The sequence below is a fragment of the Rhinopithecus bieti genome, unplaced genomic scaffold, assembly GCF_001698545.2.
Source record: "Rhinopithecus bieti isolate Rb0 unplaced genomic scaffold, ASM169854v2 scaffold_73885, whole genome shotgun sequence".
In the NCBI taxonomy this organism is placed as follows: domain Eukaryota; kingdom Metazoa; phylum Chordata; class Mammalia; order Primates; family Cercopithecidae; genus Rhinopithecus; species Rhinopithecus bieti.
The window spans coordinates 75300-100077 of NW_016827416.1; the positions used below are offsets into that span (position 1 = coordinate 75300).

Here is a 24778-nt window from a genome sequence, read left to right on the forward strand (position 1 = left end):
ATATGGAACAATCTCCAAAATACATTGATATTTAAAAGATTCAGAACAGTATGCAATATTTGTGATAAAAGGGAAAAAAGAACACACAGACATATACTTATATATATACGAAACATCTTAAGAAGATACCAGAAACAGGTAGAGTAATACTGTTTTAGAGAGAGAAAACAAAGGTCAGGAGACAGTTTGCAGGGAGAGACTTTTCACTATATACCTTCCTATATTTTGAACCACATAACTTTATTAACTATTCAAAAAACACTAAAATTTTTAAAAATTAAAATGTAAAATATTTTTACACAATAAAAGTATGCTCAAGAGACTATTACCAATTAATGTTGACAGAAAGAACACTGATTATGCCAAAACCAAAATATTACTTCAGGTACCCATAGTTGGACATCTAAATGAATATACATCCCTACTTAACAGATTAAATGAATGATCTAGAAATCCATTTGTATCTAACTCAGTGGGATACACAGTCTTACTCAAAACCAAGTATGTAAATAAATCCTATTAAAGCTGGTTGTAACTCCCGGCTTCAAGATTTTGTAGGCCAAACTTCCATCTTCCTGTCATGCTATGTGTAACACTGTTTCTGTTTAACTGTTTGAAGTATTTGAATAAATCCAGAGCTGTTTTCTAAGAATCTGGCCTTTTTGCAATTTATCTTCCTTTAATAAGGAGAAAAACTCTACAGAGTAAGAACAGAAACCTGGCTCTTAAGTTTTCAGGAAAAAAAAAATTTTTTGTCATAAAATTTTGCCTGAAAGTGGGTAATTTATAAAAGAAAGACAGTTCAGCATGGTGGGGAGGCCTCAGGAAACTTACGAGGCAGAAGGCAAAGGGGAAGCGAGGCACCTTCACAAGGCGGCAGGAAGGAGAAGAAGTGCTGAGCGAAGGGGGAAGAGCCCCTTATGAAAACATCAGATCTCTTGAGAACTCACTATCAGAGAACAGCCTGGGGAAACCACCCCCATGATTCAATTACCTCCACCTGATCTCTCCCTTGACATGTGGGGACTAGGGGATTATGATTCAAGATAAGATTTGGGTGAGAACACAAAGCCTAACCATATCAGTCATCTACATGCCTAGTAACCACAGCAGATAGATGTTTTTTTCAATTAACATCTAACCATCAGCAGAATGAATAATCTGCCATAGAGTCCCTGTCAGAAGTTGATACATATTCCTATAGAGGAACATGTGATGAGCGCTTCTCACTCCTTTCCAATAAATGATTCTTATCAGAAAGGGAGAAGAGACTTGTAATCCTGGAAAGACATGGCCTGAAACAAATTATTCAAAATACAGTAGACACATCTTACCCAAAGGGGATATGTTCCAAGACTGCCAATAGATGCCTAAAACCTTGGATAGTACCAAACCCTACATATACTGGGTTTTTTTCCCCATACATACATATCTATGATAAAGTTTAATTTAAAAAGTAGGCATAGTAAGAGATTAACAATAACAATAAAAAAACAGAATAGAGCCAGTTGCAATGGCTCACATCTATAATCCAAGCTACTTAAGAGGCTGAGGTGGAAGGATTGTTTGAGGCCAGGAGTTCAAATCAGCCTGGGCAACATGGCGAGACTTGCCTCTAAAAACATTTTTTTTAATTAGCAGGTTACAGTGGCACATGCCTGTACAATAGCTATTCAGGAGGCTGTGGTGGGAAGATTATTTGAACCGTGGAATATGAGGCTGCAGTGAGTTATGATCACACCAAGGCATTCCAGCCTGGGCAACAGAGCAAGACCCTGTCCCTTTAAAAAAAAAAAAAAAAAAGCAATACAACAGAATAATTGGGAGAGATTTGTTCTTACCATAGATCTTAGCAACCTCAGCATACATTTTTTTTTCTCCCTTTATTAAGTTGAGAACGCACCTTTTCAATTAAAAGCCACTTCATGGCTTCTCTTCGGCGTTATTGAATTTCCAGCATTATTATTCTTGCACTTTGGGGCCATTATTAAGTAAAATAAGAGCCACCTGAACACAAGCACTGTGATACCACAATGATCAATCTGCAAACTGAGGCCACTACTAAGTGACTAACAGGCAGGTGGCATACACACATGGATACACTGGACAAGCGGACGATTAAGGTCCCAAGCGGCAGGATGGCTAGAGATCTCATCACGCTACTCAGAAGGCTATACCATTTAAAACTGATGAATTGTTGGCCGGGTGCAGTGGCTCATGCCTGGAATCCCAGCACTTTGGGAGGCCGAGGCAGGCAGATTACCTGAGGTCAGGAGTTCAAGACCAGCCTGGCCAACATGGTGAAATCCCATCTCTACTAATAATACAAAAAAAAAAAAATAGCTGGGTGTGCATCTTTAATCCCAGCTACTCAGGAGGATGAGGCAGGAGAATTGCTTGAACCCGGGAGGCAAAGGTTGCAGTGAGCCGAGATCATGCCATTGCACTTCAGCCTGGGCTACAAAAGCGAACCTCCATCACAAAAACAAAAAACAAACATCAAAAAAACCCAAAAAACTGATGAATTGTTTATTTCTGGAATTTTCCAGTTAGCAACTTTGGACTATGATTGGTCACAGGTAAGAGTGAAACCCTGGAAAACCAAACCATGCGTAACATGGGAGACTACTGTACAGAGTATGTTTGAAGCCTCAAGTTCTACATTTAAAAATCCCTACATGGCTGAGTGTGGTGGTTCATGCCTATAATCCCAACACTTTGGGAAGCTGAGGTGGGAGAATCATTTGAGTCCAGCAGTTCAGAACCAGCTGGGGCAACATTGGGAAAACCTGTCTCTACAAAAAATAAAAATAAAAATAAATCAGCCAGGTGTGGTGGAATACACCTGTAGTCCCAGCTACAGAAGAGGCTAAGAAAGGAAGATCACTGGAGCCCTAAAGTATGAGATTACAGTGAGCTATGATCACATCACTGCATTCTGGCCTGGGTAACAGAGCAAGAACCTCTCTCTTAAAAAAAAAAAAAAAAAAAAAGATGCAGGGAATATGGAAACATTCTCTCAAATGATCCAGGCTTATGATTTATTTTAAACAAAATCATCAAAAAGCTGTGGGCTACACAGCTCTCAGTAACTAAGATATAATTTATCTTTTTATTGTATAATGTACTATATTATTCTCCAAATGTTTTACATGCTTAATTTTATCTCTATAAAGATAAGAGAAACCACCCCCCTGCCACCCTGCATAATCAGTTTTACATCATAGTTTTTTGGTATCTCTTCTAAGTGCATGAGGATAGTCTAGGCATTGAATAAGTAAGTTCATGATTGACCTCAGGTGAAAGAGATACCCAAAAACATGTTTGGTTACATTAAAAATTATTGACTATCAGTTGGAATTTAATTAATCTAGAAAACTGACTATTAATATTACAACAGAGTATTTTAGCATTTAAAACTAGGAAACATTCCAAACTAGAAATCTCTATAATTAAAGTGATTGCTCTATGGTTAATCAAATTAGTACTGTCAAGATAATGTTAAGCAGTAATGCCCTTTTAGTAATGCCCTTTTTTAAATAAAAAGTATATTACACAGTAATTTAATATTCTAATGAAGGTGCTTTAGAGGATAGTCTAATCATACATTATGAAATAATTCACACAAATAATTTGTTTATGCAAGGGACTGTGAAAATGAAAAGACTAAAGCATGACTTAACTCACCATGCTGCGTCAAGTATTCCACTATATTCCACACTATTGCTGGAATGCCATTCTTGGTGAGCCCCTGCCGTTGAAGTTCTTGGAGACTGACTCCAAATAACTTCTGATAGGTAAAATCCTTCTGTTCATTTAATGGCACCGCCACTATCTTTTTCATGTCTTCTTTCAGCCGAACCGCTGCTTTACTTTGCTTAAAAGAACGTAAGAAAAAAGAGCAGTCAGTCACATTGACCACAGGAGGTTGCATGGTTACAACAGAAACACGTGAATTAAAATGTGTTTGAAGAAGAATAGTTGTGGTCTTATTTTTACTTCAACTCAAACCAAAATCTCTAACATCTCTCACATGTTGCTCAGATATAATGGCTAAAAGGAATGAAAAGTAATGAGAAACCTAAAGCCACAACTGAAGTGTGTAGCTAAGAGAGGGAGCAATACACTGCTGTATCTAAGATATATTACTACAGTAACCAAGGGGTGTGACTCAGAAGTACCTGGTTAACAGGAAAATAAAACATTTATAAGAACAGTGAAACACCAGGCAGATCCTGAGATGTTTCTAAAGACAAAAATTTGTCTCGGTGTCATTTTAAGGTAGCTTTAATTTAAAGTGTCAGAAGAAAAAATTACAACGACCATTCTACATGTACAATGATCATTATAGTTCTCTGATTTGATTACATCTGTAAATATCTCAGTAATCTTTAGGAACATAATATCAACTCAGTTCTTACTGAGGTTCAAAATGCCCTCAAATCTTTGAAACAACAACATTTAGGTAGTCGCAATTTTAAATTCTTCAACAAGATTGTATTATATATATTGTAAATAAAAATGCAACTAAGATTCAATTACCTCAAATTAATAACACAATGAAAAATTCATAAGAGTTTGTTTCTTCCTTGTAATAAAAATCTGCGTCCAAATAAAGAGGAATTTTTTAAGCATGTGTCTTATATAAATTTTATTATATATGTTAATAAATCCAAATACTGAAAAGAGAGATGGAAAAATGCAAACAGTCTTATCTGAGGGACAGAGGCAGTAAAATTGGAGGAAACTTCCACTTTTTGAGAATGAATGTAGCAGCTAACCAATGTGGAAATACTATTAAATGACTTAAATCACCATCATTTAGTCACTAAAAAATCCTAAGAGTAGAAACATTACGTTCAATCTAGAGTTGAGGAAACAAAAACCAGAGTTAAGTAATTTGGTAAAAGTCAGAGAACTAGTAAGAGACAGTTTTGTCTTGCTCTAGGTCCATGTTCCTCTCCTTAACTTATAATAGGTTTATTTAATGTTATAGTGCAGTTTATGTACAATTATAGTAACAAGCTTATAAATGCTATATGTGGCATAAGACAATTACAAGTTAATTCTACAGTCTTTGAGTAGGATACTTGCAATCTCAATTTGATTTTAAATTGTATAATCTACAGAATGAGGTAAGCTTTTACTAGCATATCTGCATCTTTTATAGGTCATATTTGAAAGCCATATTTCTCTAGTGAAAATTCAGCCAATGTAAAGATACAACACAGATTTAGTATCTATTAACATTATAAATAAGTCATGGGATAGCCACTATGGAGTAGTAGTAGTATGGACGAAACCCATGATCTCTGTTACCAAGGAAATTATGATTTTGTTAATTAAGTCCAACTTGTAACAGTTAATAATTTCTTTTTCTTATAGGTTTATAAATGTATCAATCTCCTTCAACTGAATCCATGGGAAATTTCAACCAGGTATATCTGGTGAGCAAGCAGCTAAAAAATAACCACTAATAACAAAACTTAAAAAAAAAACTCGTGTAGCATTAAAAACAGCTGACAGTGAAGTTAAATTATATAAATTTTATCTTATTTTATCTGCTTATACAGAGAATACAGCATAGTGGTTTAGAGCATAGACTATGGAACAAGACTGGATCAAATCCCATTCTGACTCTTATTAGCTATAACCTTGCACAAGTCATATAACCTCTGTGTGCCTCAGTTTCCTCATCTATAAAATGGGAATACCAAGAGTTTGCATGTCATAGAAATGTACAAGGTAGAAATGAGTTCATTTACGTAAAGGAGTAAGAACAGTGCCTGGCACACTCACTGAGTACTGATTGTCATAATCCTTTTCCTCCTTCTCTTTCTTCTAGGAATTATTATTCTGATTTCTTCTTAAAGTAATGGAAAGCTAATTAATCATTTCTGTAGTAAATATTTCTATAAAGGTTACTTTTTTAAAAGGGAAACATAGTTGAGACACGTTTGATTGCTGAATTCTGATAACCTAATTACTGTTCTCCATACATCTCTAATTTTCTAAAATCTCTAAGTATGACCTTTGAACAATGAGGAAAAAATAACTTAATATGTACTTATCACAATTCCTTGATTTGTTCCTAGAAATTCACAAGGTTTCCTTAGAAATTCTGTCTATATGAGTTTAAAACCTTGAATTAGGGCTGGGTGCGGTGGCTGACGGCTATAATCCCAGCACTTTGGGAGGCTGAGGTGGGCAGATCATGAGGTTAGGAGATTGAGACCATCCTGGCCAACACGGCGAAACCCCGTCTCTACTAAAAATAAAAATAAAATTAAATTTAAAAAAAGTTAGCTGGGCATGGTGGCAGGCGCCTGTAGTCCCAGCTACTCAGGAGGCTGTGGCAGGAGAATGGCATGAAGCCAGGAGGCGGAGCTTGCAGTGAACCGAGATTGCAACACTGCACTCCAGCCTGGGCGACAGAGCAAGACTCCATCTAAAAAAAAAAAAAAGTTACTAATTAAGGTATTGAGTCTACCTTAACTGTTTAAACTTTTGTTTACATATAAATTCCCATGCATCACTTGAGTGTGAAGACTGGACTATCTGGAGCATATTCATGGGTGTGTGTGTGTGTGTGTGCATGTGTGTATATAAAAACAATATAGGTTTCCACATAACAAAGACAACCAAAGAACCTTAAAGTTTTACTGTTAGATCAATCCTTACGGGCCTTCTAATTCTTATACTATCGCCTTAGTAATAAGAAAATCAGGACCTAAGAGGTTGTGATGTTAGTCAAAAAGGGCTGTGCCTAGAGCCCAGATCTCCTGAGTTTTATACCAGTATACTTTTTATAATTAAGTATTGGTGACCTTGTTGATGGCTTTATTTTTGTTGGAAAATAGTTAGGATAGTTAACAAAATACACTGATTGTAGTAAATATTTATTGGTTTGGGGCACTTAAGTTTCCACTTGTCCTTTTTCCAAATAACAAATCCAGAGTGTGTTTTGGGGAATGACTGCAAGTTCACTGTGAACAGCTTTGATAACAATACTACTCAAAATGATTGCCTTGCCTCTAGGAAAGACGGGGCTCAGTCTCTCCACCAGGTGAATCAGATCCCTTCTGCAAATCACTGAAGCTTGAGTGGCTTATCATAAAGACAGAAAATGGGTACTACTGCAGCGCTCTAACAAGATGGGTGATAGCATTTGCCATCTGCATCACTGCAGCTGATACGGTCCTTCATCTACTCTTTCTGACACTGGTCATTCTTCCACTGTTCATTCCATTTGGTAAGCTGCTCCAGTAACTTTCCAGTAAAGTTTCTTTATGCTGAAATTAGTCAGAACTCATTTCTGTTTTGTAACCACACACACACACAGACATTCTCTCTCTCTCTCGATCTAATTGATTAAAATACCCAGAAAAAAATAAAATAATCAGAGAAAATAGAAAATTAAAGTTTTAAAAGATAAGAAAAAATAAAAATGATAAGGACAGTGAACTTTTATGGAGTCTTTACTGTCTATGCCAGTTAGGGCTGTCAATACTTCAAATGGCTTCACTCATTAAATCCTATAAAAAAGAAACTCTAGGAAGGAAGATACTTTTGTGATTACCACTTCACAAAAGGCACAGAGAAGCCAGTAAAGTGCTCCACTTCATATAAGCAAGTGGTGCAGCCAGGAGTCACACGCAGGCAAGCAAGCTGAGTCCAGGGGCCACAGTATTAACACTGTATCCAAATAGATAGCTGTGAGAATAAAAAACACATGCTGTGAAGGTAAGTGCACTTGCTAGAAATGAGAACCAAATTCCATATTCTTGTAGCAGAGAAAAATAGTTATTTACATGTTTCATGGTCTCTTTAATACAAAGTAAGGTATGCTCAGAAGCAACATCAATAATTATGATATTAGGACCTGAATAAAGAAGGCTTTCATCAATACAGTAAACAGGACAAATTTCAGAAGCCTTGAGTTTTTATAATAGCTAACATATAGTAGGGACTGATTGTATCACAGGCACTGTTGTACATGGTTTAAAATTCATGTCTCTCAAAAATAAACAATGGGGAAAGGGCCCCCATTCAATATATGGTGCTGGGAAAACTGGCTAACCATATGCAGAATAATGAAACTGGACCCCTACCTTTCACCATATACAAAAATTAACACAAAATGAATTAAAGACTTAAGTGTAAGACTTCAAACTATAAAAATTCCGGAAGAAATCCTAGGAAATATCCTTAGAACATCAGTCTAGGCAAATAATTTATGACCCAGTCTTCAAAAGCAAATGCAACAAAACCAAAATATAACAATTGGGACCTAACTAAACAAAAGAGCTTCTGCACAGCAAAAGAAACTATCAACAGAGTAAACAGATAGCCTAGAGAATGGGAGGAAATATATGCAAACTATACATCCAAGAAAGGACTAATATCCAGAATCAATAAGGAATTTACACCAATCAACAAGAATAAAACAAATAACCCCATTAAAAATGAGCAGAGAACAAGAACAGACACTTCCTAAAAGAAGACATATAAGCAGCCAACAAACATGAAAAGATGCTCAACATCACTCATCATTAGAGAAACACAAATCAAAACCACAATGAGATCTCATCTCACACCAGTCAGAATGGCTATAATTAAAAGTCAAAAAACAACAGATGTTGTCAGGGTTGCAGAGAAAAGGGTACATTTATTCGCTGTTGGTAAGAATGTAAATTAGTTTATCCCCTGTGAAAAGTGGTTTAGAGATTTCTCAAAGAACTAAAAATAGAACTACCATTTAACCCAGCGATCCTATTACTGGGTAGTATACATCAAAGGAAAATAAATCAGCTGGGCACAGTGGCTCATGCCTGTCATCTCAACACTTTGGGAGACCAAGGCAGGTGGATCACCTGAGGTCAGGAGTTTGAGACCAGCCTGGCCAACATGGCGAAACCCCATCTCTGCTAAAAGACAAAATTAGCCAGGTGTGGGGGTGGGTGCCTGTAATCCCAGCTACTCGGGAGGCTAAGGCAGGAGAATCACTTGAACCTGGGAGGCAGAGGTTGCAGTGAGCTGAGATCGCATCACTGCACTCCAGCCTGGGTGACAGAGTGAGACTCCATCTCAAAAGAAAAAAGAAAATAAGTTATCCTAACAAAAAGATACCCGTGCTCATATGTTTTTTGCAGCACTGTTCACAATATTAAAGACATGGAATGAATTTGGGTGCCCATGACTGGTAGACTGGATAAAGAAAATGTGGTACACATAAACCATGGAATACAACACAGTCATAAAAAAGAATGAAATCATGCCTTCTGTAGCAATATGGATGCAGCTGGAGGCCAGTATCCTAAGTAAACTAATGCAGAAACAGAAAACCAAATACAGCATGTTCTCACATATAGTGGGAATGAAACATTGGGTACAGAAAAAGAGAGGGGAGAGAGAGAGGGAAAAGGGTTGAAAAAGTTCCTATTAGGTATTATGTTCACTATTTAGGTGACAGAATCAATGGAAGCCCAAACCTCAGCATCACATAATATACCCTTGTAACAGACCTGCACATGTACCTTGAATCTAAAATTTGAAAGACAAAAAATAAAAAATTAATGTGTCTAAGTCTCAAAACCACCTTATCAGTATGTACTCTTAGCTATTTCCATTGGGATAAGAAAATTAATGCACAACAAGGAAGGAAGGAAGGAAGAAGGAAGGAAGGAAGGAAGGAAGGAAGGAAGGAAGGAAGGAAGGAAGGAAGGAGAAAGAAAGAAAGAAAGAAAGAAAGAAAGAAAGAAAGAAAGAAAAGAAAGAGAAAGAAAGAAGGGAAGAAAGAGGGAGAGGAGAGGGGAGGGGAGGGGAGGAGAAAAGAAAGAAAGAAAGAAAAGAAAAGAAAAGAAAAGAAAAGAAAAGAAAAGAAAAGAAAAAGAAGAGAGGAGGGGAGGGGAGGAGGAGGAGGGGAGGAGAGGGAGGAGAGAGAGGAGAGGAGAGGAGAGGAGAGGAGAAGAGAAGAGAAAGGAAAACTGAGATGCTAAGAACAGACACTTGACTACGTTTACATGGTGATATGGTTTACATTTGTGTCTCTCCCCAAATCTCATGTGGAATTGTAATTTCCAATGTTGGAGGAAGGGCTGGGTGGGAGGTGATTGGATCATGGGGGAGGATTTCTCTCTTGCTGTTCTTGTGACAGTGAGTGAGTCCTCACAAGATCTGGTTGTTTAGAAGTATGTAGCACCTCCTCCTTTCCTCTCTTCCTCTTTCTCTGGCCATGTAAGACATGCTTGTTTTTCCTTTGCCTTCATCATAATTATAAGTTTTCTGAGGTCTCCCGAGTCTTGTATCCTGTACAGCCTGCAGAACTGTGAGCCATTTAAATGTCTTTTCTTTATAAATTATCCTGTCTCAGGTAAGGACATGAGATTTGTGAAGGGCCAGGCACACAATGATATAATTTGGATTTGAATCACAACCCATATTTACAGCAATGTGAGAACAGACTAATACAGCAAATGTGGTACCTAGGAGTGGGCATTGCTATAAAGATACCTCAAAATATGGAAGCAGCTTTGGAAATGGGTAATGGTCAGAGGTTGGAACAGTTTGGAGGGCTCAGAAGAAAGGAAGATGAAGGAAAGTTTGGAACTTCCTATAAACTTGTTGAATGGTTGTGATCAAAATGCTGATAGTGATGTGGACAATGAAGTCCAGGCTGAGGAGGTCTCAGATGGAGATGAGGAACTTATTGAGAACTGGAGTAAAGGTTACTCTTATTATGCTTTAGCAAAGGAAGTGGTAGCATTTTGCCCTTCTCTAGGGATCTGTGAAACTTTGAACTTAAGATAAATAACTTAGGGTTATCTGGAGGAAGAAATGTCAAAGCAGCAAACCACTCAAGATTTCACCTGGCTGCTTCTAACAGTGTATTGTCATATGCATGAGCAAAGAGCTTATCTGAAACTGGAACTTATATTTATTAATAAAAAGAAAACAGAGCATAAAAGTTTAGAAAATTTGCAGCCTAATCATATGGTAGAAAAGAAAATCTGATTTTCTAGGGAGGAATTCAAGTCAGTTGCAGAAATTTGCAGCTGAACATTCAGAGGAACTGAATGTTAATAGCCAAGACAAAGGGGAAAATATCTCAAAGGCATTTCAGAGACCTTCACAGCAGCCCCTCCCATCACAGGGCTGGAGGCCTAGGAGGGAAGCATGGTTTCCTGGGCTGGGCCCAGGGCCTATGTTGCTCTGCTCAACCTCAGGACACTGATCCCTGTGTCCCAATCACTCCAGCTCCAGCCATGGCTAAAAGGACCCAAAATACATCTCAGGCCACTGCTCCAGAGGGTACAGGCCATAAGCCTTGGTGGCTTCCACATGATATTAAGCCTATATGGGTACACAGAGGGCAAAAGTTGAGGCTTAGGAGCCTCCACCTAGATTTCAGAGGATGTATGGAAACTCCTGAATGTCCAGGCAGAAGTCTGCTGCAGGGGTGGAATCCTCATGGAGAACCTCTACTAGGGCAATGCAGAGGGAAAATGTGAGATTGGAGCCCCCATACAAGAGTCCCCACCAGGACATTGCCTAGTGGAACTGTGAGAAGAGGACCACCATCTTCCAGGACCCAGAATGGTAGATCCACTGACAGCTCGTGTCGTGTGTCTGGAAAAGCTGTAGGCACTCAATGCCATCGCAGGAAAGCAACCAAGGGTCTGTACCCTATAGAGCTATAGGGGCAGAGATGCCCAAGTCCTTGGGAGCCCACACGTTGCATCAGTGTGGCCTGGATGTGAGACATGGAGTGAAAGAAGATTATTTTTGAGCTTTAAGATTTTGGCCGGGCGCAGTGGCTCAAGCCTGTAATCCCAGTACTTTGGGAGGCCGAGACGGGTGGATCATGAGGTCAGGAGATCGAGACCATCCTGGCTAACACGGTGAAACCCCGTCTCTACTAAAAAATACAAAAAACTAGCCAGGCGTGGTGGCGGGTGCCTGTAGTCCCAGCTACTTGGGAGGCTGAGGCAGGAGAATGGCGTGAACCCGGAAGGCGGAGCTTGCAGTGAGCTGAGATCCGTCCACTGCACTCCAGCCTGGGCGACAGAGCAAGACTCCGTCTCAAAAAAAAAAAAAAAAAAAAAGAGATTTAATGACTGCCCTGCTGGGTTTCAAACTTGCACAGGGCTTGTAGCCCTTTTGTTTTGGGTGATTTCTCCCTTTTTGAACAGATGTATTTACCTAACACCTCTACCCCATTTTATCTTGGAAGAAACTAACTTGGTTAAAAAAAAAAACAACTTGGTTTTGATTTTACAGGCTCATAGGCAGAAGGGACTTGCCTTGTCTCAGATGAGACTGTGGACTGGACTTCTGAGTTAATGCTGAAATGAGTTAAGACTTGGGGGACTGCTGAGAAGGAATGATTGTATTTTGTAATGTTAGAAGGACATGAGATTTAAGAAGGGCCAGGGACAGAATGATACAATTTGGATTTGAGTCACCACCCATATCTCATCTCAAATTGTAATCCCCAGTGTTGGAGAAGGTGCCTGGTGAGGGGTAATCAGACCAGGGGGGTGGATGGTTATAGTGAGTCAGTTCTCACAAGATCTGGTTGTTTAAAAGTATGTAGCACCTCTCTCTTTCCTCTCTTCCTCCTCTTCTGGCCCTTCCAGAAGTATAAGATGAGCCTGCTTCCCCTTTGCCTACCCCTGTGATTGTAAGTTTCTTGAGGGCTCACCAGCCATGCTTCCTTACAGCCTGTGGAACCAGGAGACAATTAAATCTCTTTTCTTTATAAAGTACCCAGTCTCAGGTAGTTCTTTACAGCAATGCGAGAACAGACTAATACATATGGCTGGTAAAGTTTAGAGCCAGAACATAACCTCAGATCCTTAAGGCTCCAGTGCTTGAGCTTTTAATGATGACACACTATGGCATCACCAGAACCTTTAATACTGGCAGCTCTGTGAGAGCCCAAGGGGGCCAACATTACCTGTATGCAGCTCTGTTTAACTTAATACAAAATCCAATTTTAGACTACTGAAATCAATGGCCTGTATTTCCTTACAGCAATCCTTCACAAACTTAAAGCCCATATATTTAAAGTACTTTGAAGGATAATCAAGTTACACTGCTGGCTAAATTCAGAATCATGTGCTCTAAGACTCTTTGGAACTGGAGCTAGGGTTAATAAATCTAACAAGGAATGTATAAGATAGAAAGACACCCCATCACCAAATAAAAGTAGCGCAAGGAAAGTACAAGGTGATGCTGAGATATCTTGCTCCAGAAAGCAATAAAAAAAAAATGCTCAAGGCCTAAAGGGGCACATCCACAAGACCTATGGGCCAGTGTAATGGAATCCCACTGGGCAAATTTAGGGCAGTTAAAGCACCAAGAGTAAGCACTGTAAATAATGACATATTTAGTTAAGCTAAATTTGTTATTAATACATATAACCTACGTATTAACATATTTAATACACTAATAACATAGTCCATTAAAAATTCCTGAATTCATAATAAGTGAGAGAAAGCGGTAAAAAAGTTAAGGCCTTCTTTACAGAAGAATGCTGCAGTTAAATGTAGAAGGAATGACAATTAGAAAACCACCGTTTTTCTCACAAATCACTTAATAAATAATGTAAGCAAGGATAATCAGCAGCTGCCGAAACATCAACTGAAAGGTTGTTGGAGAATAAGACTTTCACAGTGTCAAAAAGATTACCTCACAGATTGTATACTCATTGCAAAGAAAAAATTCACTATTACAATTATATCTGGCTATAATCACCTTAAATCTTTACCCAAAGATCCAATTTATCACTACTAATCATGAGAGGACTTGTCATCATGTGTTCCTGATGTGATGCATTATAAAGAACACACAATTTATCAAGTATTCTTGCTAAAAACCTTTAAGGTGATGCTCACTAGCTTGTAAACCTAACTTCTAGTTTACAGTAAACACAGGAGCTACAAGAACAAGTTAAAAGAGACTGTGAAAAAAGAAACAAATCCAGAAGGAGGGACATTCTAACATTGTATCAGCCTGGACTTTTCAAAACATCAATGCCATGAGGGAAAGACTGGTTCTAGATTTAAAATAAGTTAAAATATACAACCTTCAAATGTAATATATGAATCTTATTTCCCCATTTATTAAAGAAAAACATGGACACATGTCATTATGCATTTTACCAAATTCACAGAATGCATAACACAAACAGGGAAACCTAATGTAAACTATGAGATCTACTTAATAATAATATATCAATATTGGCTCATCAATTATAACAAATGTGCCACACCAATGCAAGATGACAGTAATAGAAGAAACTGGGAAGTAAGGACAAAGAATTATGTGGGAATGCTGTACTTCCCAGTCATTTTCTGTAAATGTAAAACTGCTAAAAAAAAAAAAATGTCTACTCATTTTTAAAAGCAAAATTAGGCCAGGTGTGGTGGCTCATGCCTGTAATAGCAGCACTGTGGGAGGCCGAGGCAGAAGGATCACTTGAGGCAAGGAGTTTGAGATATATAAGCATAACTGACATCAAAAAAGGGGTGAGAGTTGTTCAAGACCAGCCTGGGCAACAAACTGAGACCCCATCTCCACAAAAAAAAATTTTTTTTAATTATCTGGGTATGATGGCTAATCCTCCCACCACAGCTTCTCAGGAGGCTGTGGCAAAAGATCACTTGAGCCCAGGAATTTGAAGCTGCAGTGAGCTATGATCACATCACTGAACTCCAGCTTGGGTGACAGAGCAAGATACTGTCTCTTTAAAAAAAAAAAAAAAAAAAAAGGAGAAATAAAAACAGTCAATTGTCTCATCAGGACAACTGGGAAAATGTAAAAATGTATTGGATATTAGATGGTGTAACTTTAAATATTTTAAGTATAATAGCATATAATAACATCATGTAAGAACTAATTTATTCCAGCTATAGTATTCCTTATTCTTATGAGGTGCATGCTGAAACAGGGATGCAGTGTAACGATGTCTTCAAATACTAAAATATTTCAAACACAAAGTGTCTATGCCTGTATATATATTGTATATATGCATATGTATACAAACATACAAAGAGACAGAGGGAATGCGTACAAATATCACAGAATGCTGATTTTTAAATCTAAGTGGGCAGTATACAGAATGCCCATTATACTAGTCTTTCAACTTTTATGAATGCTTGCTATTTTCATTAATAAAAGTTTGGAAAAAATAGGAATTCCTCAGAGACTACCAGCTAACAAAGAATTATACCTTATACCAATTTTTTTGACAGCATAAGAGAAAAAGGAACATGTTCTTTCCAAATTGCAATTTAAAAATTAACAATAACAATTGTAGGATTACTCTTTTATAGAGACATAGACAATCGTATTAGCTTGGATAAGGTTGGCATCATTGGAAAAGGAATAGATCTGAAATTAGAGCACTTGAGTTTGAATCCTGGTTTTGCCATTGACTGGTATAGTCTCACTGGGAATGTCAGCCTCTTTGGTGAATGTGCAGCTTTGGAGAAGAGCAAACCCAACAATAAAGAAGGATGACCCATGCTGTCTGTGATGGTTAATACTGAGTGTCAACTTGACTGGATTGAAGGATGCAAAGTATTGTTCCTGAGTGTGTCTGTGAGGGTGTTACCAAAGGAGATGAACATTTGAGTCAGTGGACTGGGAGGGGCAGACCCACACTCAATCTGGGTGGGCACCATCTAACAGCTGCCAGTGTGGCTAGGACAAAAGCAGGCAGAGGAACGTGGAAGGACTAGACTTGCTAGGTCTTCCATTTTCATCTTTCTCCCATGCTGGATGCTGTCTGCCCTCAAACATTGGACTCCAAGCTCTTCAGCTTTTCGACTCTTGGACTTACACCAGTGGTTTGCCAGGGGCTTTCAGACCTTCAGCCACAGATTGAAGGCTGCACTATCGGCTTCCCTACTTTTGAGGTTTTGGGACTCGGTGGGAATTTACCTTGTGATTGTTTGAGTCAATACTCCTAATAAATCCCCTTTCATATATATACCTATCCTATTAGTTATGTCCCTCTAAGAGAACCCTGACTAATACACTCTCCAGTCACCAACTGAGTCAATCTTAGGGAACACTGGAGAGACACCGCAGCCAGATCACCCTCACATTCAGCCTTTTGAACTTATAAAAATTTTTATCTATCCCAAGACTGCCTCCTCATCTATTAAACTGCAGTAATAACACCTAGTTTAAAGTGTTAAGAATGTGAGTATAAGGGAGATAAAGAGAGGTGCTAATGAGTACAAACACACAGTTAGAAAGAAGGAATACATTCTAAGATTGATAGCAGAATAGGATGACTATAGTTAACAAGTACTGCGTATTTCAAAACAGCTAGAAGAATGGACTTGAAATGTTCCCAACACATAGAAATGATAAATACTTGAGATGATCAAGTCAAATACCTTGACTTGATCATTACACAGCCTATGCATTTAATAAAATATCACATGTACCTCATAAATATGTACAAACATTATCAACAAAAATTGTTATGAGAGTTTAACCCAATTATGCCAAAGGTTGCAAATTTTTCTTGCTAAAAATCAGACCTGGATGATGACCTTGAGCAGTAGGATATAAATAACTCCCACAAGCTTAGCGTTCCAATAATGGAACACTAGGCATAAATGGGTTAAATAATGTATGTAAAAGCATTTCTCACACAGTTAGAAGAGAGTTAATGCTGAAAATGTTGATTAAAAATTTCTTTGTGGTGACCAATTCTTTAAAAGGATAGCGTGGCAAGCCAGGCACGGTGGCTCATGCCTGTAATCCTAGCACTTTGGGAAGTTGAGGTGGGTGGATCACTCGAGCCCAGGAGTTCAAGACCAGCCTGGCCAACATGGTAAAACTCCATCTGTACTAAAAATACAAAAATTAGCCAGGTGTGGTGGTGGCTGCCTGCAATCCCAGCTACTCCAGAGGCTGAGGCACAAGAATTGCTTGGACCTGAGCGGTAGAGGTTGCAGTGAGCTGAGATCATGCCACTGCACTCCAGCCTGGGTGACAGAGCAAAACTCTGTCTCAAAATAAAATAGAATACTGTGGTAGAGTTTGCAGTTGCCTATTGATGGGTGTTTCTCTTCCTTAGTAAGAGAACTCTGATTTTGTTTGCAATGGTAGGGAATAAAGTGCTCAGTTAAAACGTACCCACCCTTCATTGCAGCACATCTTTGACAGACATATGTATATGTTTGATGAACAAGATATAAATAGATGTTGCTGGGACCACCAGAAAAACTCCTTAAAAGGGGAGCAATACAGTCTTTTCCCCATGTCCCTGTTTTCTGCCTAGATCATAGATACAATGCCCAATAGCCATGCTGTAATTAAGTAGCAACCCAGAAGCTAAGCTCTAAGTACAGTAAAATAGAAAAAAGGGACTTGTAGCCTGATGACATAACAGAGGCACATGTCCACCTTGGAATAGCTAGCTATGGACTTATTTTATGTGAGAATCCCCAAACAGTGCTCTGTCAGAAAGTCAATTATTTACTGAATGCGTTGTTAAATCAAGAAAATCTGAAGCCGTCTAAAAATCAGTTTTCTAAATCTAGTACATTAATTTGAAAAACTCAAAGCAGTTCTTAGATACCTTATTCGTTACCCTTACAGAAACATTTCATACCATAAAGAGTTATTTATGTGCATTGTAGATCCAAGACAACAGCTCTTAACCTAGAATCCATGAATCATGAGACCCTAAAGGTACATAAAATATAATTTTTTTAGAAATCATATTCTCAAAGAGGTCTATGATCTGAAAAATAAGAATCCAACAATCTTTAAACATTCACAGAAAAGTAAAGTTTAAGAAAAGATTTTAACAGATAATCCATTTAAATTTCTCTTTATGTTTTTTTCCTATTTAGCCCATTGATTTCGTCATCCAAAATTATTTAAAATAACTTAAATCACCTTATAGGTCACAAATTAAGTTCAACTAATTTTTTCAAATTAGACTAAAAACTTTCTACTAAAAAAGACTCTATGTACTTGGTACTGTTGAAATGTTCAAGAATCTATTAAAGACAAATCCAATAAAAATCTTGTGGTATCACTTCTTCTGAAACCACACAGATGAAGACAATGAAGAAAAGTAACAGAAAAGCTATAAACTCTGATTTGTATATGTGATGCCAAAGGTGAGGATGGTGCGGAAAGCTTATGGCAGACCTCACACCAGCACTGGGGCAGGAGTCTAGAAAGGACCAGCAGTGGAAAGCGTTCAAACTCTCCTACAAATATTTACCACCTGAAAGAGAGAGCACACTGTCAAAAGGAGCTGACAAGACTCAGCTGATTAGAGAAGAGGAGGGAGAAGGTACAGAGGACACCTACAGGCACACCAAGGTGGCAGATACCAGGAAGCATTAGAAAAATACACTACCTAAGAGTGAGTGCATCACCTTGGAAGGCAAGTTTACAAAGAGAAGGCAACAGAGGTCTCTTGACCCAGGCCAGCTTCTGGGAGACAAAGGAGAGATGGGCAAACAGAGGGGCTGTATTAAGAAAACAGTCATTTTTGTAGTAATAGCGGGGGGAACCTCCTGAGCTGTGAAACCTGAAAGGTTACTTTGGCCTGTTATCACTATACCCCACAGGAAACTCTTGCTACTAACTCGCAAAACTTCATCTCACTCAAATATGAGTCAGAAAAAAGGATCATGGCCAGCATTTACATAGAAACAGTATTTTTTAAGTATAAAAAAGCATCACTATCTTCCTGCAAGAACCAATCAGAAAAATGCTGCCAAGAAGCAGACGGAAACTATAACCTAACAAAAAGAACTAACAAAATTTTATTAAGGATGTGACAACAGAAGCACAGACAACAACAACAAAAAGATAAATAGAACTTCAAAACTAAAAATGTTTGTGCATCAAGAGACACCATGGCCAGGAGCAGTGGCTTATGCCTGTAATCCCAACACTTTGAGAGACTGAGGCAGGAGGATTGCTTGAGTCCAGAAGTTCAAGACATCTGGGCAACATAGCAAGACCCTGTCTCTACAAAATACAATAAATAAATAAATAACCAAGCAAGCAAGCAAGCTGGGCATGGTGACACACACCTGTAGTCCCAGCTACTCAGGAGGCCGAGGTGGGTGGACTGCTTGAGCCCAGGAGGTTGAGGCTACAGTGAGCCGTGATCTCACCACTGTACTCCAGCCTGAGCAACAAAATGAGACCCTATCTAAAAAAAAAAAAGACACTTATCATAGAGTGAAAAGACACAACACATAGAATAGAATCCTATAGAATAGGGGGAAATATTTGCAATTCATATATCTGAATACATATTCAAAATATGGAAAGAATTCCAACAATTCAACAACAAAAAATAGCCCAGTTCGAAAATGAACAAAGGACTTGGATAATCATTTTTCCAAATAAGACATAATGTGGCTAATAAGCACATTAAAAGATGCTCAACATCACTAGCCTTTAGGGAAATGCAAATCAAAACTACAATGAGATATCACTTCACACCAATTAGGATGGCTATTATAAAAAAGAAAGAAAGAAAATAACAAGTATTGGTTAAGAGGTGGAAAAGTTGTAACCCCTGTGCATCATCAGTGAAATACAAAGTAGAATAGCCAAAGTGGGAAACAGCTAAATGGTTCCTCAAGAAGTTAAACATAGATTTACTACATTACCTAATGATTCCCCTTCTGGGTATATACTCTGAGAGCAGGGACTCAAACAGACATTTGTTCAACAATGTTCGCAGCAGCATTATTCACAACAGCCAAAAAGCAGAAACAATCTAAATTGTTTCACAACAGATGAATGGATAAATATAAGGTAGAATATACATAAAATGGAGTATTATTCAGGCTTGAAAAGGAATGAACTTCTGACACATGCTACAAGATGGATGAACCTTGAAACCATTATGCAAAGTGAATAAACCAGACACAAAAGGACAAAAATTGTCTAGTTACACTAATATGAGATACCTAGGCTAGGCAAACATACAGAGACAGAGGGAAGAACAATGGCTACCAGGGGCTGGGAGGTAGGAGGATTGGAAGTTATTGTTTTATGGGTATAAAGTCTGTTTTGGAGGTGATAAAAAGTTCTTGAAATGGATAGTGGTAGTGATGCATAACACTGTGAATATGCTTAATCCTACAGAATTATACACCTAAAATAGTTAAAACAGTAAATTTTATGTTATATATATTTTATCACAATAAAAAAAAGTTAAAGAATTGATCACAATGATGAAAGAACACAAATCAGAAATAAAAAATTCAGGGAAGAATTTGAGCCACTTTAGATCCCACCTATTCTTCTTTCCAACATGCGTTTCTCTTTTTTCTTTTTTTTACTTCAAAAGTGTTTTTGAGGTGATCAGATAATAGAAGAATGTGAAGTAGAGACCGGTGGAACTCAGGAAACGGGGAAAGGGAAAGAAAAAAACATTTCAGAAGTGAAGACTAAATTATAAGAACACAAAGAACAGAAACTGTTCACCTCAGTAAGGGGCAGAGAGGAAATGAGGAAAGCAGATATAATGAAACATTTTTAGAAATCGGAACGATTTGAGAGTTACAGAAAGCAGCTAACTGATGCCACTTTATGCCCCATTTCCACTCTTAGAAATCCCCAATGAAGAAAATCAGACAATGGAATAGAGTATTTAAAGATATAATTCACAAAAACTTTGTTTAAATAGAAGTGCTTTGAGTTTACATATTGAAAGGCACATCACAAACCCAGAACAGTCTGTACAAAGATATATTATAAGGAAATTATTAGACTAACAATAAAGAATCTTTTGCACAGCCAAGCAAAAATCATGTCACCATGTAATAAAAGAAAAATAAGAGTAGCCTCAAATTTATAGATTGCAGTATTTGACCTTGGCAGAGCATGAAAGGCTTACAAAATATTTATGGAAAGAAAGTATGAGCCAAGGCCGGGCACGGTGGCTCACGCCTGTAATCCCAGCACTTTGGGAGGCCAAAGCAGGTGGATCATGACCTGAGGTTGGGAGTTTGAGACCAGTCTGACCAACATGGAGAGACCCCGTCTCTATCAGTAATACAAAAATTAGCTAGGCATGGTGACACATGCTGTAATCCCAGCTACTCGGGAGGCTGAGGCATGAGAATCGCTTGAACCCACGAGGCGGAGGTTACAGTGAGCTGAGATCGCGCCATTGCACTCCAGCCTGGGCGACAAGAGTGAAACTCCATCTCAAAACAAAAAACAAAGAAAGAAAAAAAGAAAGTATGAGACAAATTTAATAATCAGCCAAGCTGTCCTTCAACTATAAAAGCTACAATTTGAACAGACAAAGGCTACAAGAATACTGTACACCTGAACCTTCCTTGTCCAAACTACCAGAGAACAAATTTTAACCAATTACTCAATGGCTGGGAAAGTCTGATGAAAAGACCAGCAAAAAAATTAAAAATAAAGTAAAAATACAACCATGTAATATGAAGAAGAAATGAAAAATCTGGAACAATTATACACAAAAGAGAAGATTGGAGGTTGGAACATATTCAGGTTTTAAAAGAGCTGCCACATGGTTCAGACTGTAGGAGAAAGTAAATGGCAGTTACACGGAGACACATTTTAAGACATATAAAGAAGAAATAAGAGTCACTTCTATTGATGAAATAGATTTTCTCAGAAGGTAGTAAAATTCCTAATAATCGAAGACGGGCAAAAATCATAATGTGATACTATTTGTTATCCATTCTACTCATGGAAATTTTTAAAAAAGAAAAGAGTGGCCAGGCACAGTAGCTCATGTCTGTGATTTGGGAGGCCAAGGCAGGCAGACTGCTTGAGCCTAGGAGTGCAAGACCAGCCTGGGCAATATAGCAAAACCTCCTTTCTGCAAAACATACAAAAATTAGCCAAGTGTAGAAGCATGCGCCTATAATCCCAAGTACTCAGGAGGCGAGGTGGGAGGATCACTTGAGCCTGGGAAGTTGAGGCTGCAGTGAGTCATGCTCACACCACTGCACTCCAGTCTGGGTGACAAAGTGAGGCCCTATCTCAAAAAGAAAAGAAAACTAACTCAAAGAGTTGAGTAAAAACCAAAGAGTAATAAAAAAAATTTTTTTTTTTAAGTAAAACAAGAAAAGAAAAAAGAGAAATGAATGTTGGAAAGAAGTATTGATGGGATCTAAAGTGGCTCGAATTTCTGGAAGGCAATTTGGCAGTGCCCAGCAAAAGTTAGAGCTTCTTCATAGGTTATTCGCTCTCCAACCAGGCCTCTGAACACAAGGGAAGGGCAAGCAACAGTGAGCAAGACTCTTATCTTATACAAAGGGTCTGCCAGATATTTGCAACATACTGTTATCGGGGGTGGAGTGAGAAGAAGGCGATAAAACTCATGTCAAGCGTAATCTGTTTTTATAAGTCTACATGATCACAGAAAAACTTTAGAAAGACATATACAAATATATTAAGTGGTTTTTCTTTCGGGGAGGTTGTCAAATCTTGAATAATTCTTATTTTCTCCTCTTAAGTTTTCTGTAGTTTCTCATTTTATACTCCAGACGTGTTACTATCACAAGAAAATTCATGGTTATTATAAAAAGTTAAATTCTCTATATAAACACAAGTCAAGACCTATTGCTGAACTCCATGATGGTAGAGTGAAGAGATCTGCAAATACTCTGTTTGGACGAACTGAGGCAAGATGGCGCAGTTCCGGGTTCTTCACCGTCAACTTTCCACTGCTGGGGAAAGACATGGGTCGACTGCGCAGGTGCAACCCGACCTCCGACGGAGAAGAACCGGAACCCGCCTAGCCACGCCTACCGCCCCACCCCCCACCCGCCTATGTCCCGCCCACTGCCCTCCCACTCCCGGGCCCAGGACATAAAAGCCGCTCGGCAGGCGCGCCGGTGCGAACTTCCTTGGCCCCTGCTCCTGTGCAGACCTAGGAACCTCGCCAGAGAACGCGGGAGCGACTTTGTCGGCCTTCACCGCCGGAGATGGGTGAACCTCGCTCCGTCCTTCACATTGGCTTGTAAATAAAGTTTTTTTGCCTTGCCTACTTGCCGTTTCTCTGGCATTTGCTCTGGGGGTCGCATTAAAGCAAATCACTCTCCTAAAAAAAATGTATAAAACGAGACCAAACAAAAAAAGTTCCAGGGCTCTAGAACTTGATCAAAGATATAAAAATTAAACTGAGAAACATTTATTCATGAATGGGAGATGAAGTGTAGTTAAGAATAGTGGGAGTTTGCAGCACTCTTGCCTAGGCCTGTTCCCAAACCCTCCATGCCCTAGGCTGGGCTGCCATAGTAGTGTTACCACAGGGGGAACCAGCAGTGAAACTAGTGACTTTAGTGATTTGGAAGAGAGGACAAAAACCCACACCCAGTGGATGATGTATCTAATAAAGGACTTGTATCCAGAACATAAAGAACTTTTATAATTCAATAAAACCAAAATGACACAACTAAGAAACAGGCAAAAGATATGAAAACACATTTAGCCAAAGAAGATATACAATGGCTAATATGTATATGAAAATATGCCCAATATCATTAGTCATAAAGAAATTGAGATAGCACTACTAACTCACTACAATGGTTATAAGAAAAAAAACTAACAATACTATATGTTGGCAAGGATATAGAGAAACTAGAACCCTCATTCATTACTGGTGAGAATATAAAATGGTACAACCACTTTGGAAAAGGTTGGCAGTTTCTTAAAATGTTAAATGCAAAATTACCACACAACCCAGTAATTCAACTCCTAGGTACCTACCAAAAAGAAATGAAAATCCATATCCACACAAAGACTTGACTTGTACATTAATGTTCCTACCAGCATTACTGATAATAATCAAAATCAGAAACAACCCAAGTATCTATCAGTGAATGAATAAAATGTGATATATTATGAATAGAATATTATTCAACAATAAAAATGATATGCTAATACATGCTACAACATGGATGAACCTCAAAAACATTATGCTAAGTGAAAAAAGCTGATCACAAGAGAACATATGAGTTCCATTTATATCAAATGTCCTGAAAAGGCAAATGTATAGTGACATAAAGCAAATTAGTGGTTGTCCTGTGGGGGTGGGGAGGGATGGTGAGAATGTTCTAGAATTGGATTTTGGTGATGCTTGCACAGTTGGTCAATTTACCAAAAGTCATTAAACTGTACAGTTTTAATGAGTATACATATGGTATGTAAATTATACCTCAAAAGAGCTGTTAATAAAATAGAAAGTCAACAAGTGCTTGGTAACTTACTGTCAAAATAAGACTACTGTCAGTAGAAATAATATATTGATATTAATTTTTTTTTATTATTATACTTTAAGTTCTAGGGTACATGTGCATAATGTGCAAGTTTGTTACATATGTATATTTGTGCCATGTTGGTGTGCTGCACCCATCAACTCGTCAGCACCCATCAATTCATCATTTATATCAAGTATAACTCGCCAATGCAATCCCTCCCCCCTCCCCCCTCCCCATGATAGGCCCCAGTGTGTGATGTTCCCCTTCCCGACTCCAAGTGATCTCATTGTTCAGTTCCCACCTATGAGTGAGAACATGCGGTGTTTGGTTTTCTCTTCTTGTGATAGTTTGCTAAGAATGATGGTTTCCAGCTGCATCCATGTCCCTACAAAGGACGCAAACTCATCCTTTTTTATGGCTGCATAGTATTCCATGGTGTATATGTGCCACATTTTCTTAATCCAGTCTGTCACAGATGGACATTTGGGTTGATTCCAAGTCTTTGCTATTGTGAATAGTGC

The 24778-nt window shown here is 38.3% G+C and overlaps 1 protein-coding gene across 4 annotated transcripts in view; it reads right to left on the minus strand.

Annotated features, from left to right (window-relative positions):
• LOC108523274 (protein FAM13A-like) overlaps window positions 1-24778 on the minus strand; it is a 116748-nt gene that overhangs the window by 75123 nt on the left and 16847 nt on the right. For 3 of the 4 annotated variants that reach the window (XM_017863801.1, XM_017863802.1, XM_017863800.1), the window contains one exon: window positions 3688-3877. In XM_017863801.1, the coding sequence (XP_017719290.1) occupies window positions 3688-3877 (190 nt within the window). Of the gene's footprint in view, window positions 1-3687; window positions 3878-22614; window positions 22649-24778 lie in introns of those variants that run through there. The other variant, XM_017863803.1, reaches the window with a different exon arrangement.